This window comes from Aegilops tauschii, chromosome 4 (assembly GCF_002575655.3).
Source record: "Aegilops tauschii subsp. strangulata cultivar AL8/78 chromosome 4, Aet v6.0, whole genome shotgun sequence".
NCBI classification, from domain to species: Eukaryota; Viridiplantae; Streptophyta; class Magnoliopsida; order Poales; family Poaceae; genus Aegilops; species Aegilops tauschii.
The window spans coordinates 88,715,921-88,737,386 of record NC_053038.3 but is presented as its reverse complement, the minus strand read 5'-3'; the positions used below and the strand labels follow the sequence as shown (position 1 = coordinate 88,737,386).

The 21,466-nt window shown below is 48.3% G+C and overlaps 1 protein-coding gene across 1 annotated transcript; it reads left to right on the top strand.

The window, feature by feature from the left end:
* Positions 1-307: 307 nt before the first annotated feature.
* On the top strand, positions 308-21,311 carry LOC109765603 (uncharacterized). The gene is made up of 7 exons (XM_020324391.4): positions 308-580; positions 1,279-1,347; positions 19,568-19,681; positions 19,783-19,857; positions 20,261-20,392; positions 20,478-20,619; positions 20,778-21,311. The coding sequence occupies exons 1-7, from the start codon at positions 392-394 to the stop codon at positions 20,927-20,929; spliced, it is 873 nt and encodes a 290-aa protein (XP_020179980.1). The 5' UTR covers positions 308-391; the 3' UTR covers positions 20,930-21,311.
* The last annotated feature ends 155 nt before the right edge of the window (positions 21,312-21,466 follow it).

Genomic DNA, 21,466 nt, shown 5'->3' with positions numbered 1-21,466 from the left:
ATATCATCTTGAAATTGACAAAGCCACAACATGGGCCTCGTAGTCGATCGAAACGTCTCCTCTCATTGAACGCATACCGCGCGAAAATATTGAAATAAATTCAAGAATAAAGCGAGCATCAGGATTTGAACCCTGATGTGTTAAGAATACCATTGACCTCCTAACCATCCCACACATTGATCGGCTAGATGATAATTTTTACGGGACGAGACTTGGAATGGACATTTCTTAATAAAACTGTAAAACGGGCTATTTTATTGTTCCAAGCCTTTTACTGACAGAGATGCCAATAAAATATACCTGATCAGCGTTATCTCTCTGCTCCCGCCATTGGCAACCGCGAAACCACCCAACCCACCCCCGCCACATTTTCACGCCGCGGCGGCCATCCATGGCCGCCTCTGCTTCCTTCCGCTTCCTCTCCCCTCCAGCACCGAACCCGCATGATAGGATACACCCTTCACTCCTCGCATGCCCGACGCGCCGGCGCAGGCTCCGGGCCACCCGCTGCTCGTCCACGCCGCAACCGCCGCCATCGCCGCGGCTCGAGTTCCCCCTCCTCCCATTCCAGCCCGCAGAGGTACCATTTCTGAAGAACACCAAAAGGCGGATCGCCTTTCTGTTCATTTAGCTGGGATAGCGTTAGATGAAATCTGATGATAATGATAAATCACAGTCGAATGGTTGGTTGGAGGGCAAGTCGAATTGGTTTGGGTCTTGGCAACCAATTCTTCTTTGGTGCGTTGGGGTGGGTTTCCAGAACCACAATTGGCTGTTTGAACATAACAAATTAGTTGAATCGGCCAAAATAGGGATTCTGGGTCTGTTTGATTTTTTTTTCTGCTAATGCGTTTCATCACCTTCAGGCTTGTACAGCCAGAGTCTAGATGGGCATTGGCTTGTTGAAGGGAGACGTGTTTTCTTGCAAAAATTCTACTTACAGGGGCTAATGTACCTTACAGACGATTGTTATAGCAATCAGCATTTGCAAGTTGCAACAATGCCATTAGTCATGACTTTTGCCTGAGTAAATTGTTGGTGAGGTTATCACATCGCCATGATTTATTTTCCTCATGCTGCCTTCGCAACAAGTAATTGAAGAATTCTCATTTTTTTAGCCAACTTCTGGAATTAATTTTGGACTCACATATTTTATCTGCATCGTTTCTAGTCATCGAGATCGCCTCAGTATTTATTTCTCTGCAAAGCTATAAAATTGCTAGGAATTCTAAAAAATTATAGCAATTCGATGGTACTAAGATAATGAAAATATTATAGGTGTTGATTCCATCTGAATGCAAGACCCTGCACTTATATGAAGCAAGGTATCTAGCATTGCTAGAAGAGGTAATTACCATTGGCTCAATTGATTGCTTTATGCTACTTTTGGCATCCCACTATTGTTTTTCTCGATTGGCATAATCTAGCTTCCTTGCTACACAAAAAATATTGTTCATCACACATTTGTAGATTTATCATGTAAATGGTCTCTTATGTTACGACTCTCACCTTCCTAGAGTTAAGAGAGGTTTGACCATGATGGTTCATTAGGGAAATGTATTGTTTAGCCCTAGGCATGCTTGTGTACAAATCACAGTCTGTGTGGTATCCCAGTAAAAATTGCACAATCATGTTGCTAATAAGAATCCTAGCTTACCTTTTTACTACAAATTTCATGTTATTTCATTTAAATAGGAAAAAAGCCCATTTTTGATCCTCCATTGTTGCAAACTTTAATCTTTGGTCCCTCAACTCTATATCAATTAAATTTCTTTCCGAGGTGTAAAAAAAGTTTGGATTTGGTCCCTTGCCCCACTAGAAGTGATTTCGACGATTATGTGGTTGCATTTTGCACAAGTGACAACCTAGTCATAATTTCTTTTATAGACAAACCCGAAAAGAGAAAATAAGAAAAAGAAGTCAAGAAAGAAAATGCGAAAATTTTAGGAAACTCAGCTAATTCAATGAAAATATAAGGAAACCGGAAAAAAGATCTCACATATTTTAAAAATATTATGAAAACTTAGGAAAAATGATTCTTATCTATTTTTGGAATAATAGGGAAAAAACGAGAATTTGAAAAATGAGTCAAGTTTCAAAACTGTTGAAAGGGGAAACCTTTTTTTGAAATCCATGCCTTTTCTACAATATTATAAATTTCATTATTTTAAAACTCATTTCATATTTCATAAATTTCCTATAATATTTATGTTTTTCTTTATGAGGTCTGCTCCCCGCTTCCAACTCTTGTTTCCGAAGGGACTTGTATGTGTGGTAAACTACCACCAGACCATCACAAAATTGCTTTGAATGTGGCAAGGGAATAAACCTAGACCAAACTTATTTGATGAGTTGAGCGACCAAACGTAGGCTTCATAAATAGTCGAGGGTAAAAATTAGACCATTTTGGTTTAAATGAAATGTTCAATGCCACGCCTCTTAGAAGTGGAATTCTCAAAATATTGGATGAAATTTGTGAAATCAACAATTTTCAGTATGGGGCAAGAAAATGTAATCTCAACCGAAAATTTTGGGTAAATATTAAGAACTTCCAAACATGATAGTACTAAAAGAAATAAATGTTAATACTATCACTAATCGGGCTTTGTTGCATTGATGGGGTGTCTTCACACTACTCCGTAGGTCGGGTTCTAGTTAAAAGGTCTACATTTGTTTATTTAATAATTTAAATACCAAAATTTGAATTTGACAACATTGTTTGGACTAATTCTGTGAAAATTTGTAAATTTCATGAACATTGCAAACCTCTGTCAAGCATGAAAATAATCCTAAAAAATGTTGTGCTTATAACTATCTAATGTATCACTTTGGAGAGGTTCATTGCAACTCCTAATCTTCAAATTACTAACTGAATGCTCGTGCATTATCTTTGCCCCAAGTCCTTGGCTCAACTGCTGCACTGGGCCAAACATCGTTGGACCAAATGCAAATTTCCCATACAGAGATAGAGCAAGACTCAAGGGTTTGTCACGGACTTATCCCAGGGATGTTGCACCTACACTTAGGACAAATTACCCTGGCAGTGGTCTTGGAAGGGGCAACAACTTCCATAGGGAACTATGCACCTTTGAAGTCGTTGACTTGGAAATTGTCTACAACGCAATGATAGGCTGCATACTTGAGCTATTCATGGCTGGACCCGCACACTCAGGACTCCATCTCTGGGAACGGGCACTCTAGCGGTGTGTACTCGACCGACTCGACTTATCGGGCCCAATTCTTGGGCTCCTATCCGAGATTCTCGGCCAATAAAATCTGGAAGGCGCATGAAGAGCCAAAGTGTAAGCTCTTCTCCTGGCTCCTCCTCCACAACAGGATCCTCACGGCTGATCGATTGGCCACGCGCGGCTGGCTGCATGACCCTGTCTGCCAACTTTGCCTTAGTGCCTTTGAGATCGTGGACCATCTCTGTATTGTTAGGAATAAGCAACTTGTATTCCCATGAGGCCATAAAGCGGAAGAATGAGAAGACATATGAAAAGAAGCTCCAGAGTCCAGAACCCATGGGGATGTACCTGACTGTGTAGAGGGCGGGTGCTCAGTGCGGGAAGCATCAGTCACAGAACCAGTAGTACTCGTCGAGGAAGAACCTGAAGCCGCGAGCAGACGCTTAAGTCTCAGAATATCCTGCTCGGTCAAAGCAATGGCTGAAGCTGGCGAGGGAGATGACGCAGTCCCTGATGATCGCGCCTTGCGCAGGTGTTTCCGCTTGGTGTAGCACTGGGACTCAATATGACCATCATTCTTGCAGTAGTCACAATGTGAACGGGGGCGACCTGAGCCTCCAGAAGGAGTGGGCAAGAGCGGCGGAGCACTCGAGCGAGAATGGGGCGGTGCAGCAGGTGGAGTGGAAGAAACCCGAGTAGCGAGCACAGAGGGAACCTCCAGCAAACCAGCACCACGTAGGCGAGTCTCCTCAGCACGAATCTCTGAAAGCGCCTCCATGAGAGAAATACGGCCACGAGCAAGCAACTGAGCACGCCGGGGCTCAAACTCCTTACGGAGCCGAGACAGGAACTCGTAGACGCGATGAAACTCCAAATCGGCCTGGACAGCCTGGCAGCAGGGACAAGTACGACAACCAGCACTGCGGAGAGAATCAAGCTGGCGCCAGATAGCAGAACTCTGTGCATAAAAGTCATCAACAGTAGAGTCACCCTGCTGAAGAGCATGCTCCTGACGAACCACAAAAAGGTATAAGGCATCACCAGAGGGCTCATAGCGCTGACGAAGACAGGTCCACATCTGGAAGACAGTAGGAAAACCCAGAAACTCAGAAGCAAACTGAGGCAGAACACTAGCAGTGAGAACAGCTGCAGCACGAGCATCATCATCAAGCCACTGGGTGTAAACAGACAAAGCACCATGATACGTCTGAAGAGCCTCCTCATAAGCCAAAGCCCTCTCATCATAGGCACGATCAGCAGCCTCATCAGCAATCTTAGCCGCATCCTTGGCGGCCTGATTAGCATCCGTAGGAAGAACCAGTGGAGTCGGCGGAGTAGGGGCCACCGGAGGAACCGGACGTGGCGGACAGCAGACCTCGCCAGAAAGAACACCCCAGAGACGGATGCCACGCATGTGAATGCGCATGAAGCCAGCGAACTCGGTGTAGTTAGTACCATCGAAGATCACCGGACAGCGAGGAACAGCGACAAAGCCCGATGCAGCAGACATTTTTTTGTTTTTTTTGTTTTTATTTTTGTTTTTTGTTTTTGCAAAGATCGAAAGCAGCAGAAACCGGACGAGACCAGCGGCTGGCTGCGTCGATCAGGGGCAGCTGGGAGCTGCGCCGAGCGGGACGGGTTGGGCCCCTGGAGATCGGCAGGGCGGGAGCAGGCCGAGCGAGGCGGGAGCAGGGGCCGAGCGAGGCGCCTGGAGAACGGCGAGCGGGAGTTCGGCGCCGAGCAGGACCAGCGGGCGCCTGGAGATCGAGCGGGAGAAGCAGCGCCTGGCGGGATCGGCGGCACCCAGCGGGCGGCGGGAGCGGCGTCTAGCGTGGGGGGGGCGCCTGGCGGCCGGCGGGGACGGGCTGGAGGGGCACCGGGCGGCCGGCGGAGGCGAAGAAAAATCGCGGCGGCGGCAGGGACGGGATCGAGCACGAGTTGCGCGTGCGAAAAAGAGACCTAAAGCTCTAATACCATGTTAGGAATAAGCAACTTGTATTCCCATGAGGCCATAGGCCGATATATATACATGTACAGGTGTGGTACATATGCAGGAAACCCCTTATACTACGGGATAAATACAAAGGGGTATACATGACTTATATTATAACTCTAACATGTATGAGCTGTCTATTCACTTCTGCAGTCAGTCGCCTTGTGTGGTCCTGGGTGGAAGAGCCGTTGGCTTTCGGTCTGACGGCCGCTTTCCCCTCAATTGACGCCTGGTGGGATGGGAGCCTCAAGGACAACGACAACACTCTGAGAAGGCAACGCAGTGGCATCCTCATTTACATACTGTGGAATGCCTGGAAGGAGAGGAACCATCGCATCTTCGAAGGCACGAGACTGACTTACTTCAAGGTGGCCCATCTGGCCTACGAGGAAATTTCGCAGCGTAAGCTGGCCTTCCAGCCATGAGTGATTCCAATTCATGAGTAGTTAGCATGGGGCTTTGACTGGGATCCTTGGGATCTTGGGGTTTCCGGCATGTCCCCTTTTAAAACATGCCACCTTGTAAATATTTCCCCCTTCTTAATGAAAAGGCGGCACACTTGCTGGTTGCTCAAAAAAATCCCCCAAATTATACCTACATGATGATGAAGCTACTGGGACCGAACAACAGTATCACAGTGCGGGGCTCCCTCAAACACTCAATTGAGTGCGACCGCTTCAACTACGAGATGACCATTTACGTCCCAGTCCTCGATGCGCAAGCACCCATTATTATCCAAATTACGTGCTAATTTTGCACCGTTGTTAGTTACATTGCAAAAAATAACGTGACATTTCAGACGCTACGAGTACCCTTGTTGTAATTGATCTTATCCAGAACTTAGGGGGGCGAACCTTGGTATATCGTGTCTTCTTTTCAACTTGTGTTCTAGATCCCATGTTGGATTGATGTTATGTTCCCTTGACTACTAATCTACATACTAGCTCTCGCACCAATCCTAGGACCCGATGAAAATCCCTCGACAGACAGGGCTAGAACTACATCGGTAGGTCGTAAGGCTCGATGGCGGACATTGATTTTGTCGCAAGCTACGCAAGGGACCCATGGATGAATAGAGGGCGCGAGGTGTCCGCAATGCATAATGGAAATCGCATTTACCCAGGGCGTGCAAATTGCATGCCACACTTTGTTCCCGCCATTCTGTCGCAATCCTGACCTTGCCATTTGATGACTAGATTCTAGCAAAGATGCTAAACTCGTCTACGAAGATGAGAAGCAAAGATCAAGCAAGCACTCAAGTCCATTGACCAAAAACCTAATGCATCGATGAAATGATCATGGGGCTAGAACTTTCAAATGAACCTGCAATTTTTATCACTGGTGATCAGGATGGGAATGGGCCGACCCGGCCCTAGTGGCCTCAGGGCCAACATAAGAGGCCACGGGCGACCCATATCATGAATAGTAGTGGCCTCGTTGGCCCGATGGGTATTTTGGGTCGACCCAATATTAGTGATGTGTGTTGCTTTTTTTGTGATGTGTTGATAGCTAAAATCCTAATAGTAACTAGGAATAGAAGACAAAATTATATGGAGATTCAAGTGGTCTAGTTGCTGCATCCGCATTGTACATGCATACATTCGTAGACCATAGTTAGCTTGTGTGTTTCTTTCCAGGCATTGTACAGAGATGCATCTGTGCGGGTGAATTGTGTTTAGCCATCGGATGCCACTAGTACTACTAGTTGACATTAGACTGATGCTCTACCTACTAGTCTCAACTTTGCACTAGAGAGCTGGACGGGGCACGGGAGGACAAGCTGACGGTGGGCCGGATGACGAGCTGGACATGACTGGGACGGTGAGCCAGAGGCAGCAGCACCGGCACGGCAGAGATCGGCGAGGGCGATGATTAGGACATAGCTGCCGTGACATACGAGACCACGAGGTGGGCCGATCCCGCTGACCCAACGGGTCATTTGGTGTCGGCTCTACCGACCCAAAAAAATTTGAGGCCGACCCACATGACCCATCGGTCTCGAATTTTCAGGCCGGGTCAGCGACCCAGCGGGCCGACCCGGTCCATTCCCATCTTGAACTGGTGAATATAGAGATAAGGACTATGTTGGCCAAGTTTCACCAATATTGGAAGAAATTTGGTGGGGTTTTACACATAGTGATCATATGGAGCCAAAATTTGTGATAGATGCTAGTAGTGTTTTCAATATGCAATTGGACTTGAGACTTTGACCACATGTGTAGATAAGGATGATGAACAATATGTCCAACTGGCAAGAGGTTTGGAAGCATCAAGATGTGGGGTCCAATGCATTGATCATATAGGTCCAAATGAGTTTGACCAAGAGATAAAGATGAAACGCAATGCCATTTGACCCAATATTAGTGTAATAAGCGTCCCCATAATTTTCCAGGATTTATTGAGATGCAGAAGTATATTAGGGGATCATTGGCCATATGTAGGCAAGTAATTATTTTTAATCTTCAAATATTGCATTGGACATGGCAATATTTCCACATAAGTCTAAAATATACCAAGGGGAGCTTTGACACATCTGTAAAGCTGTTGCCTTGTGACCATGAAGGTCACGGGTCCGAGTCCTGGAAATAGCCTCTTGAAGAAATGTAGGGAAAGGCTGCGTATGAAAGAGTGGTCGGACCCTTCCCCGCCCCCTGCGGAAGTGGGCCAGGGGTTAAAACACTCTCGTCACTCCACGAAGTCACGGCGAGGCAGTTTACCTAGGTTCGGGCCATCGGCGTCAGTGTAATACCCTACTCCTGTTGTATGTTTCTTTGCTTGTGTATCAGAAGAGAGAAGGGGTCGCTACTTACAACCAGCACAGTGAGCTCCCTATGTTTTCTAGTTCTTCTTTTTCACGTTGAGGGAGTCCTGGACTAGGGGGTCCTCGGGTTGCCGACCTATCTCTTATGGGCCGGACAGGTGGGCTGCTCTGCGACTACTACAAGGCCGAGCTATAAGGCGACTCCATATCCGGACAGGAAACCTATGGAGCCTTGGTGTGTCCTCCAAGTCAAGATGATAGAATCAACATGTTTATTCCTTCATTGTAACCGACCATGTGTAACCCTAGTACCCCTGGTGTATATAAACCAGAGGGTTTAGTCCGTAGAGGCTAGAAGAACAACCATCATCCTACTCATCTAGGGCTTAGTTCATCTGATCTCGTGGTAGATCAACTCTGTAATCATCCTATACACTTCGATATAATCAAGCAGGACGTAGGGTTTTACCTCTTCGAGAGGGCCCGAACCTGGGTAAACATCGTCTCCTTCGTCCCTTGTTCCCCATTGATCCAAGATCCACAACTGGGTACCCCCTACCCGAGATCTGCCGGTTTTGACACCAACGTTGGTGCTTTCATTGAGAGTTCCACTGTTGGGTCGCTGAAGGGTCAATGGCTCGCCTAGTCATTAATAATGGCATCCGCGCCGGGGACATCTTCGTTCCCGGCCAGATCTTTGCGTTCGGCAGCATTGTGCTGCACGCCGATCCAACCGGCCGCCTCGGCCAGATCGAAAGTTTTGCCCCTGATTAGGAGATCAGGTTTGGGAACCTAGAGTTCGTCGCCGACTCCTGGGGAGATCTTATCTTGACGAGGTCTTCAGCTCCCCTTGAAGAGCTTGGCAATGCCAACGCCTTAACACCGGGAGCGATAAACCCCGCTACCCTGGATCCGGCCTTAAAGCTCGACCTCGTCGTTACGTCCGGACTAGCTCTGGCCGAACACTGCCCGGGCGTGACTTCGAACACCCCCTGAGCAGCGATACTGCGGGTCGACCCCGAGTACTCCAGGAGCATGGACCCGACAGATCTTTCATCGTTAAATGAGTTTAGATCGGATCCAGGCCATGGGAATATCCGACAGCCCATCCTCGGTCTATGATCAGATTGGGCTTAAACCTGATAACAGGGAAATTTACGTCCCACCGGTCACACACCTCGTCGCCACCATCGAGGATTTGGCTGAAGGCTCACAGTCACCGGAGCTAAAAACGGATTATGTCGGGATTTCCGATCATTTGGTCCAGGCCTCCAGCTCGGAATCCGATGTTCGTCTTGGAAGGAGCCCGAAATCAAGCCATGACTCGAAACTCGATCTCGAGTCCGCGCAACAGTACCCGGTTGACAGTCTGGGTTCCGAGCCTGGTGCGCCGGATGTCGCGATGGCGCAGGACACCGCCGCCGAAGCCCCGGACCCGCAACCCTTGGGGATACAAAGTTTTCCCCCCCACGTTGAGTATTCCCCAAGTAACTAGGGGAAGCCCGACATATGAGATCTAATGTACATGAAGCAAAAGCCTAGAGAGACGGTCCATCACTTCTGGGCCAGATTCCTCCTAGTCAAGAGTAGAATGGCGGACTGCGACGACCAAGAAATCACAGCGACCTTTCGCATAACTGCCAGGGCAAAGGAATCTTAAATGCCCTCGCCCGTCGCCACGTTCAAAGCTTCGCCGAACTATCGGATCTGGTAGCCGATAAGAAGAATAAAACCCTCTCAGGATCCCGAACAGTCCTCGATGAGCTACTGGACAAGCCATGTCCCGTACACTCGGTCCTGTTGAACACAGACCCAACGCACAACCTTCGAGCTTGTTGGGTGGTCAGGCAAGTCACAAAGAGTGGAGAGGCTATTCTTGGAATATCACTCTCCAGCAAACGGTCAGCAACACCCCCAGACAATGATATGGATATCCCGACGATCTACGAGATGTTTTCCTCAAAGAATCAAAGGAAGAGAGCCCTTCGAGAGCTCGGTCAAATCCACCAGGTGACAGCCGCAAATTCATGGGCAGACACACCAATCACTTTCGACGAGGAGGACGAGCTAAGAACCCGCCCCGTCCGAGCACCCGCCGCCCTAGTCCTCGATCCCATAGTGGATGGCTTCAGACTAAACAAGGTGCTAATGGACGGAGGTAGCGGTTTAAACCTCATTTATGAGGATACCCTTGACAAAATGCAATTCAACAGATCTAGTGTCGAACCAAGTTACACTACCTTTAAAGGAATTATCCCCAGCAGAGTGGCACGCTGCTTCGGACGAGTCACTCTCGACGTAGTATTCGACACTCCCAAGAACTACAGATCCGAAGAACTACTTTTCCACATTGTGCCCTTCCATAGCGGTTACCACGCCTGATTGGGGCGTGACGCATTCGCAAGGTTTCAGGCTATACCACATTACGGGTATATGAAGCTCAAAATGCCAGGGCCCAATGGTGTGATCACAATTGCAAGCGATCCAGATAGAGCTCTTCGAGCCGAAAACAAAACAACATCACTTGCCCTCGAGGCACTATCCGAGGCTCTCGCAGCCGAGGAATTAACCACATTGCGCTCAATAGTGGATAGGGATGATGTAATCCTCAGTAAAAGGCCCAAATCCACATCCTTCAAACCAGCGGACAAAATCATCAAATTCCAAGTGCATCCAACGGACCCCAACAAAATAGCGTCCATTGGAGCTCAGCTGGACCCCGCAGTTGAGGAGGCGCTGTGCACGTTCTTGCGCGGAAATTGGGACATATTTGCCTGACACCCATCAGATATGCCAGGAATCCCACGAAGACTAGCGGAGCATAGCTTGAACATTATCAAGGGCTTCAAGCCAGTCAAACAGGCGCTTCGCCGATTTTCCGAACCCAAGCGTCAAGCTATGGGGGAAGAATTAGCAAAATTACTCGAATACGGATTTATCCGAGAAATCAAACACCCCGAGTGGTCGGCAAATCTGGTCATGGTGCCCAAAAAGGATAAATCCTGGCGGTTGTGCGTCGATTTCAAAGACCTAAATAAGGCCTGCCCTAATGATCCCTTCCCTTTCCCCCACATAGACCAGATCATCGACGCGACCGCCGGACACACCTCACTGTGCTTCCTCGACGCCTACTCCGGATACCATCAAATCAAAATGAAGGAATCCGACCAAGCCGCAACCGCCTTCATCACCCCCTACGGGTCATTCTGCTTCAACACAATGTCCTTCGGGTTAAAAAATGCAGGCGCCGCATACGAGCGCATGATTCAAACATGCCTAGAAAATCAAATCGGCAAAACAGTCGAGGCATACGTCGATGACGTGGTCATTAAGACTAAACACGTAAGCCAGTTGGTGGACGACCTCCGCCAAACCTTTGATAATCTGCGAGCTTACGATATACAGCTCAATCCGGACAAATGCGTCTTCGGAGTTCCCGCCGGCAAACTACTTGGATTTATTGTCTCCCATAGAGGAATAGAGGCCAATTCGGCTGAAAGCCGAGCCCTATCCCAACTAGCGATCCCTACGGAGCTGAAGCATGTCCAAAAACTGGCAGGCTGCATGGCGGCCCTGAGCCGCTTTATCTCCCGCCTTGGCAGAAAGGCACTGCCACTCTACAGACTGCTCAAACGGACCAAAAACTTCGAGCGGACTGATGAAGCAACTACCGCACTAGAAGAAATAAAAACGTTATTGGCCGGCAATCCTATACTCGCAGCACCCGGCATAGGTGAACCCATGCTGTTGTACATCGTGGCCACAAATCAAGTTGTGAGTGTGGTTCTCGTGGTAGAACGAGAATCGGAGGGCCACAAATTCCGGGTGCAGAAGCCAGTCTACTACGTATCATAAGTACTCACACCATGCAAATCTCGATATCCTCATTACCAGAAGATAGCCTATACAATTTTTATGGCATCCCGAAAGCTCCGACACTACTTTCAAGAGTGTTCGGTCACTGTGGCATCTGAAGTACCGCTGAACGACATTATCAACAACAGGGCGCCATCGGCCGCATTGCCAAATGGGCCGTAGAGCTCCTTCCTTTCGAAATCATGTACAAACCACGCCGAGCTATTAAATCTCAGGTGCTGGCCGACTTTCTCGCCGAATGGCAGAAGCCGAGCTCCCCAGGGAATATAGTACATATTCACATTGGACAATGTACTTTGACGGCTCCAAGATGTTAGCCGGACTGGGGGCTGGGGTGATCCTTACATCTCCCATTGGCGACAATATCCGGTATGTACTACAAATTATGTATACGGATTCCAACAACGTGGCCGAATATGAGGCTCTGTTGCATGGCCTTCGAATGGCAACGTCAATGGGCGTACAACGACTCGAGGTGCAGGGAGATTCTAACCTCGCCATCTCCCAAGTCAACGGCGAATTGGACGCCAAAGACCCAAAGATGGCGGCATATCGGAATGCCGTCCTTAAAATATCAGCCCGGTTTGAAGGGTTAGAATTTCACCATGTCTCCAGAGACAGCAATCAATCTGCTGACGTCCTCGCTCGCATGGGCGCCAAGTGTGACCCAGTCCCTAAAAACACCTTCTTGGAACGGCTTTTCAAGCCATCCGTGGTGTGGCAAGACAAGGGCAAGGAAGCGGGAGCCACCGGCCCAGAACAGATCGTCCCTCCTGACATCTAGCCAGACGAAGAAATCATCGGAGGCTCGGCACTCGAAGAAACACCTTCGGCGCACGAAGTCATGGCTGTAATCGCGCCATGGACCGAGCCCTTCCTTGCCTATCTTCTTCGACAAGAGCTCCCCGATGACCAGACCGAGGCATGACGCATAATTCGGCGTTCTAAGGCTTATAAGGTCCACGAGGGTGAACTGTACAAGAAAAGCACTACCGGAGTCCTCCAGAGATGCATATGTGAAGAAGAGGGGCAACAACTTTTGGCCGAGATACATGCTGGCATGGGCGTTCACCATGCGGCAGCTCGGGTCCTGGTAAGCAAGGCCTTCCGAGCAGCGTTTTTCTGGCCCACCGCTCGTGCTGACACAAACACACTAGTCCAACATTGCGTTGGATGCCAGCCTTTTGCAAATCAAAGCCACATGCCCCCCACGGCTCTCTGGACAATACCGATTACCTGGCCTTTTGTGCTCTAGGGGCTGGACATGGTCGGACCACTTAAAGGGGGGACCTAGAAGAAGAAATACCTTACTGGTCATGGTTGACAAATTCACTAAATGGATTGAGGCAAAACCAGTAACTTTAGCTAAGTCCGGACCGGTCTTCGACTTTATATCCGGCGTGGTCCACCATTACGGTGTCCCCCACAGTATAATAACGGACAATGGATCCAATTTCACAGCCCAGGAGGTAAAGGACTGGTGCGCTAACATGGGCATCAAGCTCGATTACGCTTCGGTATATCACCCACAGACCAACAGACAGGTCGAACGGGCCAATGGACTATTCATGAGCGGCATAAAGCCTCGTCTGGTCCGTTCCTGAAAGAATCCGATTGCCACTGGGTGGAGGAGCTTGACTCTGTATTATGGGGATTGCGCACCACCCCTAACCGATCAACGGGATACACGCCGTTCTTCATGGTGTACGGCGCAGAAGCAGTCCTACCCTGCGACCTCATTCATGACGTGCCAAGAGTGCGCATGTACGAAGAAAAGGAAGCCGAGTTAGATCGGCAGGACGCCCTGGACACCCCGGAAGGAGAGCGCGACATAGCTCGGCCCGCTCTACGTTCTATCAACAGCAGGCCCGACGCTACCAGAGTAGGGAGGTTCGGGCGAAGGCATACAACGTAGGCGTACTCGTCCTACGTCTCCCTGAGAAGCAGAAGAATAAGCTCTCGCCCAAGTGGGAGGGTCCCTTCATAATCGATGAAGTGCTAGCTGGGGGAGCATATCGTCTCCGCAACCCAGCAGACAATCGCCTCGAACCAAACCCATGGAACGCAGCTCGGCTTCGACGCTTCTACGGCTAGTCCGGTGTCGCCACTCAACTAGCCTTTCTTTTGTTAGACTATTTCTTTTCTTTTTACTTTTTGAGTGTGGATAACACCTCCCAGGCTGTGTTCGGCTAAACCGAACTATGTTAAGTTTACTTGGGCATACATCTTTAAATGTACGGTTATACCTGGGGGCTTCTTTAACGAAGCCAATTAATATATCTTTTGTGCATTTATTCGCCTTTGTCGTGTTTGCACCCTTGCAATGTCGTTTTTAAGCCATCATATGAATCGATTTGAGTTAAGTTTTGGCCAAGCTGGGTTGCTTCGCTCCTATGCTTACCCTCTGTGTTCCCGATTATTCGGCTAGAGGGTAAAGTGAGCACCTCTGCGATTGTTACGACCGGATTACCCAGATACGAACCTCAGACGGGTGAAGCCGAAAGCTAGCGTTCTTAAGAACATAATTGGTCAGCTACGAGGGAAGCGAAAATTAGTGGTGATCATCACCAAACACCCGGATTTATTTTCCCGGAGTAACCATCATCCGCTTACTACGGCGGTCTTGTTAAAACGCCTATGGTCAACATAACAACCCAAAGAAAGGAACCCTTGGAGGAACTATTTTCTTTGGAAGATGTTTCTTACGTTAAACAGTAATATAACATAACTCCCTGTGCGCGTTCTGTCTGTTCGTACCAAATGGCCGGATTGCTTGGTTCTCCGAAGTGATTTTCTGTTCCAACAGGTCACACAGTTCGGAACACTCCCTGGCCAATGGCGGGGGAGGTTGAAGCCGATGGCCGGTTAAGACAACGTTTACAACACGGACGGAGATTGTTTGATGTAAAGTACATAGAAACATAGAATCAAACACCCTGCTTCTGGTCGAGACTATCTATTATAGTATCCAGGGCGCAGTCTTCTTGAGATAACCGAGCGGCTGGCATCACTTGGTCATACACCAAATGAAGTGGCACTTCCCGCCTATCGGGCCTTGCCGGCCCGACCCGAGCTAAATGATTCGGGTCCAGCTTGGTAAAGCGGGTCTTAACCATTGCCCATGCCTCCCGTGCTCCTTCTTGGCAAGCCGACATCTTCCAAAGCTTGAAACGACGCCGAGCTCCTTTAAATCGATTGGCCAGTTCGACCATCCCTTCTGGAGGCGTCTCGTTTGGCCATAGCGCCTTGGTCATGCTCCTCATAGCTTTTCGAGCTCGTTCGTGCACGATGGACAGTTCCTTTAGCAGGTTCCCCCCGAACGAGCCAGCCTCTTCTTCGAGACGCCCGGTCAGGAGATCTGATAAGAGATGGGGCAGGTTTTTTTACATTGACATCATACGCATGCTTTGCATGATCACAAGTTGAAATTTCACTTACCAAACATGCCGCATTTCAATCTCTGCTTCTCCTCGAGGGTTTGTGCCAGCTGGGATTTTAATGCTCTATTTCTCCGGCCTGTCGCTGATTTTCCGCTTTAAGCTTGTTTTTATCCTCATGGCTTCGGGACAGTACTCGGTAGCCGGCTTCGTGTTGTGATTCGGCGTACCTTTGGGCCTCCTTAGCCGCTTTCAAGTCTTTCTCCAGTTGGCCTATGGACTCGGCTGCTACAAGGCAATCTTTTGCCACAAAAGACGCCCTAAAAAATTCTTATGCATGGTAAAACTTTCTACTCAACATGTGCTTCCCGGGTGAACTTCTTGACCTCCTCCAGTTCGGCCTGTGCAGCCGCCAACTGTGTTTGGTTCAGCTCAAGGTCCTCGGTCAGTTTGTTGTTTTGTTCCTTCAAGGCCTGCACCATGTCACAACATATGCATATTAAGACCCTTAGCTCGGCCGTACCGCCCAACTTAAGGCTCGGAGGCTACTGGGTCAGGATTTATGTTCGGTTATCAAAACCAATCACAAACCTGCATATTGGTCGACAGTAGATGGGCGATTCCTTCAAGTCGATCGGGCGGCTCCGAGGTAGGCGTCCACCGAACTAAGTGCATTGAACTCCTGTTCGGAAAACACTGGATGACGCAGTGACTCCTTCCATCGTCGGTGATTCATCACACTCTCGACTTCGGAATTGGTAACCGAGACATCCCCAGGATCCTCCAGAGGCTGGTCTGCGGCAGGAGCCTCCGTGTTGACCCCGGCCCGTGCCAAAGATCTCAGTCCGGGATTACCCCCTGGCGCTTCCTTGACGTCTTCGGACGATAGTGGCGGTACACACTTTCTGCAGGTCTCGGCAAAAATTATTAGTATTCGCATTGGCCACATTAATGGCCGAACTATAAGCTCAAACAAATACCTACTGGTCGGGGGTGCGGTCAATGTAGCTCCTGTGGCCGCTTTGCGCTTGGAAGCTCCGCCGTTGGTTGGTGCCGACATAGTCGACGCCGCTCTCATCGGTGTTCGGCGACCCTTTGGAGTAGAAGTTAGCATACTCGGAATGGCGCGAGGCAAACGCCCTTTTCGAGAAGAGGCCTTCTTGCTACTTACATCGGAAGAAGGGAGGGTCCCAGGGTGATCGGCTATAAGGGCCACCTTAGAGCCATCGAGATTCCTTTTAAAAGATCCCATCCTCAAAATTGATTGACGTCTCTGGATCGTCATGGAATCCTGGGTCATCATCACGGGAATGGCTCTCTGGTTGTGGAGAAGGGCAGCTGATGGTCTCGACCAAGTGCCTCCAATGCTGTTCGGAAAAATGGAAGATCCGATCATTAGATACAGATGTAATGTCCGGACTACGAAAATGAAAGTTGAACTTACCCATTCAATGGGGTTATAACTCGAATAGCCACCCCTGTTTCTTAGACGAGCAAACTCTTCTTCTCCGTTGAAGAGATCGGCCAGTATAGCTGCCATTGCTGCCTGGTTGTCAGGCCCCTTCCGTTTGTAACGGGCCGCGTCGCTTGTTCCATTATAACACCACAGGGGATGCATCCTTTGTTGAAGGGGTTGCACGCATCGAGTAATGGTGGCAGCCATCACATCAATGATGGTTAACTTGCTGCGGGCTAACAACCTCACCTTGGTGGCCAGGCGCTGCACTTCGTCACTTTTTTCTTGAGAAGGGCTTTTTGGCCGCTAATTGAACCGCTTCTTTAAAGGAGCGTCCGAGTATTCGGGCAGCCCCCTCCGAACTGGCTCGAATAGGGGAATGTCTTCAGTATAAAACCATTCCGAGGTGCACTCTTCGGAGTCCTTCGGGGTCCCGACGGGATACCCTGTCCCGGCTATGCGCCATACTTCGTCTCCGCCTACTTCCCAGATTGTCCCTCCTTGGGTGCGAGGGACGAGGCGGAAATACTTTCTCCATTGTCCAAAATGGGCCTCACAACCCAGAAACATCTCGCAAAGAGCAACGAAGCCCAAGATATGCAGAATGGATCCAGGGGTGAGGTGATGGAGTTGGATTCCGTAAAACTCTAGCAGGCCCCTCAGGAAAGGATGGATTAGGAAGCCCAAGCCTCGTAAGAGGAAGGGCACGAAACATACCCTCTCTTCTTTGCATGGAGCAGGGAAGTTCTCTGCGTGAGCTTCACCGTTCGCGGAAGTTAATCCGGGGCGGGTAGATGTGAGATCTGAAGCGGGAAGATATCCCTCCGTCTCAAGTCTGCTTAAATGAAGGTGGGAGACTGAACAGCTTGCCCAGTCACCCGGGAGGGGGCCATGGGGGCGTGAGGAGGAGCTTGGGGCGCCCGCCATTTTTTCTCCACATTTTTTTGGTTTTTCGGCTTCTAGATTTGGGGGATGGAATGGGCTCTCTGTCATGCTCTTGGCCTATTTAATAGGTGCTTCCTCCTTGTTTTCATAAGGGGCGTTTCTGTAAAAGACTACTAGACCATCCGCCTCCTTCTGGCGCACGGAAATCGAGGGGTGTAATTAACCCTGAATGCAAAGATTGGTATGGTGGGCCCAACGGCGTTTCGACAAGTCATGAGATCATCAGCAGCTGAACTATGGACATCCGAACATTGAGGGGGTGAAGAACTCATCTCGCAAGCCGGAGACTTCGGACGTGCAGAGCTACCAGAAATCACGAATACCGGCGTTGGAGTCTAGTTCGGGGGCTACTGAGGGAGTCCTAGACTAGGGGGTCCTTGGGCTGCCGGCCTATCTCTTATGGGCCGGACAGGTGGGCTGCTCTGTGACTACTACAAGGCCGAGCTATAAGGCGATTCCGTATCTGGACAGGAAACCTATGGAGCCTTGGTGTGTCCTCAAAGTCATGATGATAGAATCAGCATGTTTATTCCTTCATTGTAACCGACCATGTGTAACCCTAGTACCCCTGGTGTCTATATAAACCAGAGGGTTTAGTCCGTAGAGGCTAGAAGAACAACCATCATCCTACTCATCTAGGGTTTAGTTCATCTGATCTCGTGGTAAATCGACTCTGTAATCATCCTATACACTTCAATATAATCAAGCAGGACATAGGGTTTTAACTCTTCGAGAGGGCCCGAACCTGGGTAAACATCGTCTCCTTCGTTCCTTGTTCCCCATTGATCCAAGATCCACAGCTTGGGACCCCCTACCCGAGATCCGCCGGTTTTGACACCGACACACGTCCCTGGACGGAACCGCCCAACTCCCTTTTATAGTCTCCAGGGGAGTCGCTGGTGTCCATGGTTGTGCCCATCCACGATGGGTTGACCTTCATCGCCCATCATCCATGTGGTTTCCTCCATGACGTCTCGGAATGGGCCGTAGTGGGTAGAGGCCTCCTGAGCTGTCGTATCACCATGTTATGACTGTACCTGGGCCTCCAACGTCATCCGATTCAACGGGCGTGCCATCCTTGCCTATATTTTAAGTGCAACCGAAGCACTTCTCATTCGTCCCATCTGGCCTACAATAGGCCGACCGGACGAGGCCAAAAGCGGAGCCGCGTCGCAGTCGTCACCATCGTCCCTCCCATTCAGGTCGTCATGATCGTGGAGGCCCGCCAAGGGCCACACGCCCAATCCGGGAGCCCATGGGGGAAGGGGAGCAATAACAGAGGGAATGCTTTAGGTTCTCAGTGCTCGGGACCTCCTCAAGCATTGGACTCGTGGCAGCCCCTAACCACGCCAAGCGGCTCACATGGCTGGGCCACAAGCATGACCTGTCCCGTCAATCCGTGGGACCTCCGTCTCCCGCATTGCTGACAGTTGCCCCTGGTCCTGCCAGCTGGCAAGGACCCCGAAGGGGTATGGCAGATGAATGGGAGTTATTTATTTTGACAGCTAGCTTACCTTATGGACAATCGTGCTTTTAATGCGATCCTAAATAGTATATTGTTTCTGAAATACAGCTAATCAAATATTATTTTTATGACGATTCCGTAAGGTATTTATTTCACGCTTTTAAAGAGAGCCTAAATAGTATATACACCCTTATTTACTGTGAAGTAAAAAGTCTATCACCCTTATGTGGTGAGGTATGACCTACTATGTTCAGTAAGGTAGTTTGACTCTCCACCCTTGGATCATAAAAAACGAACGACTCACAAGAAACCATGTATATCGTGAAAATTGTAGATTTTTTTTAACGAGTCTTGGCTTGATATCCTACAAAACTCTAGTTAGTAAATGAGTGCTGAGGACAGTACAAAGGGAATTCTGACTCATTGTTCATACACAAGAACTACATATTGTTGTCACCCTTGAATCCTAACAGGTCTTCTGATGTCTGTCAATCCTCACTCAACAGGCTTTGTATAAGAGGCAAAATTCTCTTGTACACTTTGTCCTTGATCCAGTTTTATCAAGCTCTTCCAAGGATTCGTTTGCTGTAAGATATGGTTGTTTGGTGCAGATAGAAAGTGTGAGTTCTTGTCCTTCCTGTGAAGTATTTCTATATTTCATTGTCAGGGTTCTTGTTAGGATTGTTCACCTTTTCTACTCAATGATTTATCTCTAGTATAGGTTCAAAAGCTGGATTTTGGAGCATTAGTGTCAATTAGAGGTGTATGCCGTGTGAACATCAAGAACCTTCTTCAGGTACGCAAGTTCCGGCTCTGGAGTTTGAATTGTTTTATATGTTGATGCTCGTACCATTGTTCAAATACTTGAGAACTTCTATGAATTGTGTGTATAATACCTTCAAAGCTATTGTTCTCATTTTCTATCAAAATGCTGTATTCCCGTTTGATCTATAATACACATATGTGCAGATTTCGTAAGTCCACTTATGGAGTTTTATAGACCGTTGAATGGGGTGGTAGTTCTGAATTCTTTTTGGCACGGCTAAGAAAGAAGAGTCAGAAATAAAGGGATGGCTAGGCACCTAGGCATATGCTCTTTTCATATCCTGAACTTGATCCACTGTTTTATGTAGCTACAGTTCACGGTACCTCTTGTGTTTCACTTCTATTTTAGATGGTCACGTTGTTCCTTGATCCAGATGGAGCCCTATTTGCGTGGTGATGTTTCTCCTATGATGGACAAGTCTTGCGATGGCACCGGATTGGGCCTGAGAATTTCCAGACTAAGAGAGTCCATGTGCAATTTGCACAGCCTACAAATGAAGCTGAAGGTTTAGTAACTATTTTTTGTTCCTTTTGATGATTCGCGTACGTTTGAATATCCTGATGTTCTGACATAAAAACCTCTCGATTTAGGTGCCTGAGGATGAACCGCTGCAAACAAACATCAAGAGCTCTCTAATGTGGTCTGAGAAAGAAACTTTCGAAGGGTACGGCGAAGAATTTATCCCTGGGCTCGTAGAACGTCTCTCTTTTGCCGCGTACCAATCAGTTTCAGGTGACAAAAGATCATTCCATCTTCACCTCTGATCACTTCTTGATTACAACTTATGTTTTAAATCTCAATATTACCTGGAATGACCAACTAAGAGATGGTGCAGAGGATGTACGTCAGCTTCATGTAGTCTAATCTAACATCAAAGTCATACACTACAGGTATGTCAGATGCAGAACTTCTTACCCTGCAAAAATACAAGATAAAGGCAATGGATTCAACAGACACTCTGGAAAGAGTAAACAGCGGAATTGAGTATGTAGAACATAATATCGGTATGGTTGCCGCGAGACTGGCAATTCAGAATATATGACCCTCGGATCTTGGTACCGCTTACTCAATCACTTGCATATGCCATCATCATCATCATCGTCATCATCATCAGGGATGTAAATACGTATACTTCTAAGATCTAACTGATGCTCATGATCCACAAAAAAATGTAGTTACATTCTCTGACATCAAAAGGTTTCCACTTAATTTGCATCTGTGCTGTATACAAGGAGAGGTTCAAGTAGAACAGCTTGATTATTTTTGATACACTTGATGTACATTCAGAGAGTAAGACGACAGTGCAGACTGAATATACTCTCGCAACTTCATTTCCGAGAACTCACAGCTCTGTTTTCCCACCACCTTTGTATCGGTTCGGTCGTTTGGGCTTTATATATATAAAGTTGGACAAATTCTTGTTTCGAGAGACGCGTTATTCAAACAACTCTTATAACTTTATTCCATGAGATAATTCATACACCTGATTACATCTGGAAAGCCAAAAGGCTACAGGCTCTTGTATGAACTCTAGAATCTAAACTGAAGTGATTCATACAGCTGGTTAATCTGGAACGCC

Excerpts from the sequence above, each read along its gene's own strand:
- LOC109765603 (XM_020324391.4), top strand. The coding sequence starts at position 392 with ATGGCCGCCTCTGCTTCCTTCCGCTTCCTCTCCCCTCCAGCACCGAAC. Across the intron at positions 1,348-19,567 it reads ATCTAGCATTGCTAGAAGAG|GCTTTGTATAAGAGGCAAAA; the intron begins GTAATTACCATT and ends CTCACTCAACAG. Across the intron at positions 19,682-19,782 it reads GTTTGGTGCAGATAGAAAGT|GTTCAAAAGCTGGATTTTGG; the intron begins GTGAGTTCTTGT and ends TCTCTAGTATAG.